Raw genomic sequence first — 10,316 nt, 5'->3', positions numbered from 1 at the left:
CCGCTGCGCCCAGGGCCGCGCCGCCACTACCCAAACCCCTCAGCGGCCACCCACAGCCGGCAGCAACATGGGCCCTGACAGCGACCAGGAACGTGCCGGAGAAACGCAGCCGGCTCCGGCCTCCCGGGGATGCAGCAACTGGCCGGAGGCCCCGTTAGCGGCGGGACGCCCGGCCCCGCCCTAGCGGCCCCCTCCGCCCCAGGCGCCGACCAGCCCACTGCTCAGAATGCCGCGTGCGCACGCGCACGAACCCTGTCTTCCCCGAGCTATCACTAGGGGAAACTGTAGCGCCACAGCCAATAAATAGGACTTCCCGCCCTGACAGACAGACTGCAAGGGCGGTGCAAGCCAATAAGAGAGCACACAGGCAAGGAGGCGGGGAATGCGAGAATCCAATCGAAAAACTCTCTAGCCCTGAGAGGGTGGGCACAAAATTAGGCTTCAGTTACGGATGTGTAACTGTGTGCCCTTCTTCCAATCAGAGCGTCTTCCCTCATCACTCTTTCCCCAGATTGGTTAGTAGATGGTAGGAGGAGTTTAGCACGTTTCCCCCAGTAGAAAGGTAGCACTGCGTGACAGGCGTACAAATTAGCCAATTACTGCTGCCGCGTGTATCGCCACCCCCCCCCCCCTTCTCTGTCTTGCAAAATGGCGGCGACAGCTCCTGCTGCCGCTCCGGCCGTTCCCGCGGCCGTCCCAGTGCAGAGCCCGACGGCGACGCCCGCCCCGACAGCGGGAAGCACTCCCCCCGCCACCGCGCCGCCCCCACCCGCCGCCCCGGCGCCGCCGCCGGCCGCGCCGCTGTCGGCCGCGCTCTCGGGCCCCTTCCCCGGCGGCCGCGTGGTGCGGCTGCACCCCGTCGTGCTCGCCTCCATCGTGGACAGCTTCGAACGGCGCAACGAGGGCGCGGCGCGGGTCATCGGGACGCTGCTGGGTAAGAGCCGCCGCCGCGCCGCGCCCCGCGCCGCCGCCCCCACGGCGCCCCCCTAACCGCGCTGCCCTCCCGCAGGCACTGTGGACAAGCACTCGGTGGAGGTCACCAACTGCTTCTCCGTCCCTCACAACGAGTCCGAGGATGAGGTACGGAGCGCGTGGCCGCCCGCCGCCCTCCGGAGACGCGGGCGGGGCGGCGTGGCGGGCCCGCCTGGAGGGGCGCGCCGCGCCGCAGGGCGGGGGGCGGCCCCTGCGCCCCCTCTGATGGCGGCGTTGGGGCTTGTGCCCGTGTGGGCCTCCGCCGAGGGTTAAGCGTCCTCATAACCAGCTGACTTGGCCCTGTCCCGTCTCTCAGGTGGCAGTCGACATGGAATTTGCCAAAAACATGTATGAGTTGCACAAGAAGGTGTCTCCTAGCGAGATCATCTTGGGTTGGTAAGTTCTTCTGCAACAACAGTCATGTTCGTCCCTTAAACTATGCATATGCATAGTTTTCCTTGTCACAGATTGAGAAGCAGAAGCACTAGCGCTTCTGACAGTAAGATATTGCAACGCTTCTTACAGGGAGCTGTGAAGCTGCTGGAATTCATGATAGGAAGAGATGGTATTGGAGACTTACAGGGTTTGTTTTTGTTTATATCTAGAAAAAGGTATCACAGAGGAGTGATAAGTTAGAGAATACTGGCATGGATTTGCTAGAAGAATTTAATCACCTGTAATACAACCTGCACCATAGAAGATAACTGGTGAGAAAGAACAGAGAACACAAAAAAAGAGTAGTTTAAAGTGCCAGAGGCCTCAGGAAGAGTCAGTGATACCAGCCTGAGCACGCAGGAGTTCTCCGCTGAGAAAAGGTGGAAGTACTTATGTGGTGGATGCCAAGCAAGATCAGTACAGTGTTATGGGAACAGAGTCTGATTCTGAGTGTGTGGATAGCTAGCTTAAGTCTTTTCATGATTCTCTCATCCTACAAAATAGCTTAGTTCTGCTCTTGTGGAGCAAACTTCTTTGACAACCTTTTAATGGCCCAACAAACTGCTGTTCTAATGACAGGAGTTTTCCTATGTATGTGAGAAGCTAATTGCAGAACAGCTAAAGGAGCTAGATTAACAAGTTCTACCTCCTGCACACAGATGTTTCATTTATGGAAGATCTACTTGGTTGGTCCAAATTTGTTTGGTGTGCTTTGGCTTACACAGAAATAAAGAGTTGGTCCAGGGCATAGTGACAGATAACTGAACCTTGGGTGTCTAACGTCAATTGTACTGACTCTGTATGGCTGGTACTACAACTCTGGCCCTGTGCATGTTTCAGGCATGCGTGTGCTCAGCCTGTGATTCCTACAATTCCAGGACAGCTGGCCATAAAACTACAAATTCCCTAGTTAAAACACTTGTATTTAGTAAGTTTCTGCAGCTCTGTGTTTGAAAATCAGTGGTTTAGGATACAAACCTGTTAAATACCAACAATACCAAACACTGGGCATGTGAATGTTGGAAGAATGTGTCCTCAATATGCGCTTTTTTTGAAGGTATGCAACAGGTCATGACATCACGGAACACTCTGTCCTGATCCATGAGTATTACAGCCGGGAAGCACACAACCCAATCCACCTCACTGTGGACACGAGTCTCCAGAATTCACGCATGAGCATTAAAGCCTACGTCAGGTACTCTGGGAGGCTGCGTTTCTGGGAGGGGAGCTATCTGAATTACTGAGAGACACCACATCAGGGTAATGAGAAATACAGTGGGCTGCAGTGTCTCATTTTGGACAATATTGTGCAGTAGCTAAAACACAGCAGCAAGCCAGGGATCTTTGCTTACTTCCCATTGGAATGTCTTGACCACCATATGTAAGTTGAAAGACCTAACCTTTCATAAGCTGGTACCTTGTTATGGTGGCAAATTGTGACTTCATTAACAGCTTTCTGAACATCATCATGACATTTCACAGGATTCATATAGCTAGCATTAATGTCACTAACTTCCATCGCAATGTCTGAATGCTAGCCTGTAGTCACTGGGCTTTATTTCTCAGCAGTTTTTTAATACAAGTTGGAAGATTAATACAGTTAAAACATAATTGAAACAGCATCTTCTTGATCAGTCTTTCTTAACCTTAACCCCTTCAATTTTTATCAATTAATAACAGAGATTAAATACTGAGAAATGAAACTATTCTACCTCACTGTTCTTCCCAGTACTGGCTGAAGAGCTCTCCTCCTTAAGGGTAAAACCCCAGCCTTTCTTTGTAGTGGAAGTCTACTGATTCTTGACTGTGTAGCTTCAAAAGGAAGCTGGTCCATGACATCTTACTTACTTAAAGCATAAATGAACTTCAAATACTTTGAATAATAAGAGTAATAAAGGTGTGGAGAGTGCTTTGTACTGGAATTTTTGTCATACTCATGTTTGTTCCTTAGGTGATTTCTTAAGAGAGTGCAGCGTATTTCAGGATAGAAGAATACCTGCTCTATCATAGAATCATATGATTCTATAGGATTCTATATCATATGATTCTACGGTTTTAGGAAACTATTGCTGATTGTGGTGAGAATGAGTAACTTACATTCATACTTCAGTGCTAACAGAGATCATTGAGATGGAAACCTGTTATTTCCTCCCTTAAATATGTCCATGCTGAAAATGTTGTGTTCTTTTTTTTTCTAGTGCCCCAATGGGAGTCCCTGGTAAAACTATGGGCGTGATGTTCACACCTCTAACAGTGAAATATGTTTATTATGATACAGAGCGGATAGGAGGTGAATGTTTTGGTTATAACCATTGTTGTTTAAATGTTCTTTTACTGTGGTAAAATTGCCGTTCTACTGGGAATTAGACTTGTCTTGCTGAAGCTGTCATAAAAATCTTCAAGAAGTTAAAGATTTAAGATGGGTTTTTTTGTGGCAGCCAGTTTTCTCACTGATCATCCTTTTGCTTTCAGTGGATCTTATAATGAAGACTTGTTTTAGCCCTAATCGAGTGATTGGCTTATCCAGTGACTTACAGCAGGTGGGGTCAGCATCAGCCAGGATACAGGATACCCTGACCATGGTGCTCCAATATGCAGAGGATGTGTTGGTAAGGCCAGCTTTTTATGAGTCAGCAGATAGTTCGATGTAAGCTTGTGTGTCATGTTTTTCCTTTTATATATTGTCTTTCTGGGCCATAAACCTACTGAGTTTTACTCACGCTGAGATGTGTGTTTCTTATGCGTAGTCTGGCAAAGTGGCTGCTGACAACACTGTTGGGCGATTCCTGATGGATCTTATTAACCAGGTGCCAAAGATTTCACCAGAGGACTTTGAGACCATGTTGAACAGCAATATCAATGTAAGTTCATAATCTATTTTTTTCCAGTATATTGCCAGAAATTTTGATAATTTGTCATATAGACACAAATTTGTCTGTGATCAAAACAATCCAGCTGTTCATAAAAACGTGCTAATAGAAAATACAGCTCTTTCTTGTCAGCAATTTGATGTTTTAAGAGCTGAAGGTGGATAAAGGAGCTTACCATAATAATCTCACAAGCAACTGCAACAGAGGGAGTAAGTTTTAAAGTACTTGGGAATTATGCAAGTAATCTGAAAGCTAGCACCAATTCTATTGGAGTGATTGGACAATATGAATTACCAAGCTGAAAGCAGTATGGATTTCAAGGATAACTGGTGACTTGCCAGCTTCTTTTGCCTGAGCTGAAGTTCTGTCTCCTTATGTAACACTTAAGACATGAACAAGGTTTTAGTGTGCTACCTTATTTCTGTAACAGATTTTTGGAAAGTGAAAGCTAAGTTTCTGAACGTGTTGTTCACCCACAGTCTGCAAGACCAGAACTAATTTTTAATTTTGCTTATACCCTTTGACTTGCCTGGTTAACATGGGTGAACTCAGAGTTAAAATTTCACAGGTAATGTTTCATGTTCTGGGAATACCAAAACCTTCTTCCTGTGTGGGAAGCATTCCTCAGGGTAGGACTTCCAGGACTAACAGTATTTCTAGTAGCTGATTATAAATTGCTTTATAGGTGTTAAAAATTCAACTCCCTAATAGGTTAACATCTTTGTTAATATTTCTGATCACTGCTTTTTTTTTCCCCCTCTCAGGACCTACTGATGGTAACCTACTTGGCAAACCTCACACAGTCACAGATTGCTCTCAATGAAAAACTTCTGAGTTTATAAAGAAACTTCTGCCACCCTACACTTCAAAGAGCCCAAAGAATGAGCAGATACGCTTTTCTATGGTGGTGTTACAAATTTCCTTGGACCGTAATTTAATTACCTAGATGACTTGCTTTACATCTTTATTTCCATTGGCCTGAAAAATCCCTAACATGGTTTAGGAAATGAATGGGAATGGCTGCAGTTTAGTTGAGCCCAATATTTTAAAATAGAATACATGAATCTTTTGTCTCCTGGGTTTATCTACTTTTATAACAAAATGCGGCTTTAATGTAAGAACGTATTTGAAATAAAAGTTCCATTGCAATGACAAGAACGGCTTATCTCCAGAAAAAACTGCTCTCATTTATTGTCTAATGAATACTCTTTTGAAAGAACGGGGGGATAACACTGCATCAGGAAAGAAAACTAGAGTGGATACAAGTCACCTCCAGTTCTGCAGACTTCTTTGTGGGGTTTTTTTGCCAGCTGTTAAAGCACACTGGAAGTGTGGCTTCTTGTATTGCACGTAATATGCTTTTCCATGGAGGACTACAGAATGGTAACTGGTTTCTTAGTGGTGTATATGCCCTTATTCAGCTGGGTACTGACAGAGTATGAGACAGTGAATTCAGTTCACAGTATGGTATTTCTATGCATATCTGATCCTTTGGGAAAGTAAATCAAAGTCGAGAGCGTTAGCACCTCATGAAGTGTGAGGGTTCAAAGAATAAGACTAGCAACTCATGGTTAAGAGGGCTTGAAAAGCATTTGTAGCTGAACGAGTGTGGCTACTGGAGTTGCCATCTTTGCAAAAGAAGAAACGCACAGCAAAACCACACTTAGGTTTTGAGGTTAATATTTGGGTGTCATCAAATAGGAATTTTCTCCTTTGTGACCCTGTACTGCTGCTAAAATTATGTGAACAGAAACTTTGGATTTTTCTCCCCCAAACCTATATCACGTTAAATGAGTTCTAGCTGAAAGCAAGCTAATACCAATCTGAGCTGTAACTTTTTACAGTGTTGGCTAATAACATTACCATTAGAAGTCTGTTCAGCTGTACTGAGGAGGTTTTGCCTAATAAAATAGAAGTGTCCCTTTTCTACAACGAAACTGTTCCCACCTGATTACTAATGACTATTTCTGATGCCTCACATCTGTTTTGGTAAATGCATTTGAAATGTTAGAGAAGCCTGCAAAGCCAGTGTTCCTTAAAATCATTTTTGTGCTAATTGCCAGATAACTCCAAGAATGGGACTCGGGTTACAAGTCTGTAGATCTTGTACTGATTGTTCCAACCTGGAGAATTCACCCTGTGACTCAGTGCTAAATTCCAATTGCAAGGACACGGCATATGAAAACTGAAGGTATAGCAAAGATAGTAATCTCTGAAAATGCTATTCATGAGCATGAAATAAGTGTTAAAACTTGGCTCTTGTTTTTTTTGTTATTCTGAATAAAAATGTTTGCCCTTCTTTAGACTTTATATTCACAACTGCCTATTTTAACAAATGCTGAGCTCAAGGTGGGTTTTTTTCTAAAGTAAGCCTTGAAATAGACGGAGGAAAAGAGCAAGCAGCAAAGCTGGATAAGTCTCAATTACTGCAAAAAAGTTGCAGGGGGAGAAAGCATAATCCTTCTCTGACCCCTTCTCTGCAGAAAGCTTCCCACTCCCTGCTAGGAAAATATATGATTTTAAATGCTCTGCAAGTTGTACTATTTAATAAACTGCTATGGACAAAATGCAAAGTTCTGAAAAGAAAGATAAATTTGTGATCATAGAAGAGGTATTGTGGAATTTGCCAGTCTTTACAAGTGCCTGAAAACTAATGATGCTCTGGCATAAGGGACTGAGGTTCCGCTTCCTATGCAGAAAGATTCACTGCAAAGCAGAGGTGGCAGAAGAGCCCAATATCCGTAGATCCCGTTATGGGCCAGACAGCACAGTGACAAATGCTTGGGATTGGAGCAGGAAAAAAACAGTTGCCCTTTTAAAAAGTCTGTATCTGACGCCATCCATTCTGTCCCTTTTTACTGGGCAAACAGCACATCATGAACCATTCTTTGACTCTGGAATTTTGAATGTCTGATTTCAAATTTCAGCGGCCACTCCTGTGAAGGACAATATTGCAAACACAAATAGGATGCATCATTTTGCTTAAGCGTAAAGCCTGGGCTGTATTATTACCTAGGAGACTGAGGCATTCTTTCTCTGGAGTTTGAAAATCTAGACAGGCATTCCTAAAAGTATTTTATTTTAATTGTTCCACTTTACAGAAAGCTAAAAACATGAAGTTCAATAGAAAATTTGGTGTGAAAAACTTGGGAGTCAAAAAACACCACCAAGGATTTCAAGTTTTAACTTGCTATTGATTTGAAACCACAGGCTTCTTGGATTTATTAGGGGCCTTTGTCCTTTTTTTTGCTACAAATAACTGACAAAAGTCTAGCTTTAAATAGTCAAGCTGGATAGTTCTCTGGGTATGCTTCTTTATACACTGCATTTAGTCATGTTAGTGCCCTCACTAATACAATAACACACTTTTCTATCCTCTGTGATATGTTCAGCCTTTTCTTAGATGGCTTCTCTGAACGAGTACAACTTTACTGGACATTACTGTATTACATGCATATTTTGTGATATGTTCAGCCTTTTCTTAGATGGCTTCTCTGAACGAGTACAACTTTACTGGACATTACTGTATTACATGCATATTTCTGGCAATGTGCATGTTTTCCTGGTACATATTAGGCTTTAAAATACCTTGCTGAAATGGCTCTGTTACCAGCTCCTAGCACACAAGTATTTAATTGCTCAAATGATGGTAAGATTTTTGGGGGGGTGGGGGGGCGGGGGGTGTTTCACCTCAGCATGAGGTTCTTGAAAACTTCTTTTCTTCAATATACGTAACAATATTCAGAACAGGGTTTACTGTTACAATTGATTCTCTTCTTCCCTCTGGGTATGCTGTGTCTTTAGAAAAGTTGGAGGAATGTATAACATCAGAGATCTCAGCATAAGCCCCATGTTGCTCCTGTCTTGGTCATAATGACCTGGGCGCCAGGCAATCTCTGTCCACACCTGGGCCATCTGCTCTCTGACTTGTGTACCAGAATTGTGGCCAGAATGTAAAATATTGACCAAAGCCAATCATCTCGATCCTATAACTAGCGATCCAAGAGGGAGACCCTTTGAGCTGTCTGGGACCGCAGTGGGCTGTGTGACCCTGTATCTCACCCTGAGCTGGGATGCCTCTCAAGGTAGATTTCGCAAGGACTGAAGGATCGTCTGATGACAATTTCACGAGGACTCAAAGGCCTGATTTTGCGAGGTTTGCTGGCCATGCGCTGATGCATGCCAGCACATAAAAATGATTTCTGAAACTCACAAAAAGGGAAATTTTATTCACAGGTGTGCGTGAAATATAACTATATATGTATTATCCCTTGATGCCGTGAAAAACCAAAATCAGGACTCAATAGCCTGAACAACTATTAAGCAGGTATTCTTTACTGCAGCGCTGGACGCACAGGGGATCACTCCTCCTAATGTGCGTGCCTGCACAGGGTTAGTTGCATAATTTATACAAGCTCTACATACCTACTCATTATTTTCCAAATGTCCTTTGCGCATGCCTGTTGGTGTCTCCAGGTGGTCGTCAGGTGTCTCTGGATGAAGGATATACTCTTCCTCACTGTGTCTGCTAGTTAACTTTTGCTTTTGCGCAAACTCAGTTCTGAGATCATGTATACACTGTCCTCGAGGGATGGTCTGTCCTGGTTCAGTGTTTGCTTTGCAGTTCCTCATCTTTATGGTTCTGTACGTCTGCTTCTTCTAAGGTCAAATGTTGTCATTGTGAATTTGTTTAGGCATGTCTTGTTTTAGTCGTAACAGTTCTAACTCTATCACCCTATTCACATAAACTGTTGACCAAGTCTGAGACTAAGATCGGACCTAGTCACGCCTAGACTTCGCTCTGAAAGAAGTTTAGAAAGCAAGGGGGTCTATTCTGAACCTTGTGACTCAGCAGGAGGGTCCTCCTTATCCACTACATCCACAATCCCTTTGAATCATTCTGACCTGAGTATACCTCACTTTTCCTTTGTGCACTTCCTCTATGTAAGTAATAGGGCGAACCTTGCCACTCTCGAATCTTTTAAGTAAATTGCTGTTGATTGTAAAAATTCCATCAAATTGCTGTTTTAAATTGGCTGATGCTGTTAAGAATTATGGACCCTAACACTGTGATCTATCTCAAAAATATTAATAAATCTTAAATTGCTAACCAAATCTGTGTAACAAATTATATTCCCGACAATTTGATGTAGTTGGCAGGATACACAGGTTGTATATGTGACAATTGGTGTAGTTGGCCATATCCACAAACCTACATTTATGACATATTCTCAGTACTGGTGACACCTCACCGTTTTGTCAGCAGGTATCATTAGCTTATTCCTACCCAGTTAAAACTTGGAACTGATCCCAGACCAACTTAATAGAATTCTACAAATTCCCTTTTCAAACAGCCTTTGTTGTTTCTTAAAAGTTCTTTATCCTTGCTCATGCTAACTCCTGTCTTCTGTAGTTTAATTAATTATGGGTTCTTGTCAAGCCTTTTGTGGACATCGAAGTGATTTATACTTAATTCCTCATTTAGGATGTACAGTGTCAAACAGACCCACTATGTTCAGTGACTGATCTTTGATAAATCATGTGTTTGGTTGTAAGCCTTAGAAAGTGGAAATAAGACTAATTGTTCTACATTACTGAGAATAACAAACTTTTTATTTTACTCTCTGCAATTTGATACTTTAAAAAAATCCTTGCTGCCAGAATTACAGTTTCGCTTGGTGACTATTTCCATACACTGGGATGAACGTCACTGAGTTTGTCTTGTTAGTTGAGTCATTTAAGTTTCTTGGCAGAATACTTGAGTCTGCTGCAAAGAGGAAGTGGTGTTTTGATGTGTGATTTTGTGAACCTGTGGACATATGCCATCTATATCTGAAATGCATGGTTTTAATCCTAAGGATTACAAAGTTGGTGAAAAACACTGGACTTGCTGCTCTTTTAAGCAGTCTAGCAGAACAACCTGCTCTTCTCCTGTGCTCTGAGGAAGGGTGAAGCTTCTGTTTGACTGGTTCCACACTACATAACTAGAAACCCTGCTGCCAAGTCAGTTGTAAAGTTTGTGTGAAATCGTAATGTTTG

General features: G+C 43.3%; 1 protein-coding gene across 1 annotated transcript; it reads left to right on the top strand.

The window, feature by feature from the left end:
• Positions 1–622: 622 nt before the first annotated feature.
• EIF3F (eukaryotic translation initiation factor 3 subunit F) lies at positions 623–6,587 on the top strand. Its single transcript, XM_064463606.1, has 8 exons — positions 623–934; positions 1,010–1,080; positions 1,289–1,368; positions 2,465–2,602; positions 3,606–3,697; positions 3,880–4,016; positions 4,155–4,268; positions 5,042–6,587. Exons 1-8 carry the CDS (start codon positions 649–651, stop codon positions 5,117–5,119), a joined length of 996 nt encoding a protein of 331 aa, XP_064319676.1. The 5' UTR covers positions 623–648; the 3' UTR covers positions 5,120–6,587.
• The last annotated feature ends 3,729 nt before the right edge of the window (positions 6,588–10,316 follow it).

The sequence above is a fragment of the Phalacrocorax carbo genome, chromosome 12 (assembly GCF_963921805.1).
Source record: "Phalacrocorax carbo chromosome 12, bPhaCar2.1, whole genome shotgun sequence".
Classification (NCBI taxonomy): domain Eukaryota; kingdom Metazoa; phylum Chordata; class Aves; order Suliformes; family Phalacrocoracidae; genus Phalacrocorax; species Phalacrocorax carbo.
The sequence above is the reverse complement of the archived record's forward strand: the minus strand, read 5'-3'. Positions and strand labels throughout refer to the sequence as shown.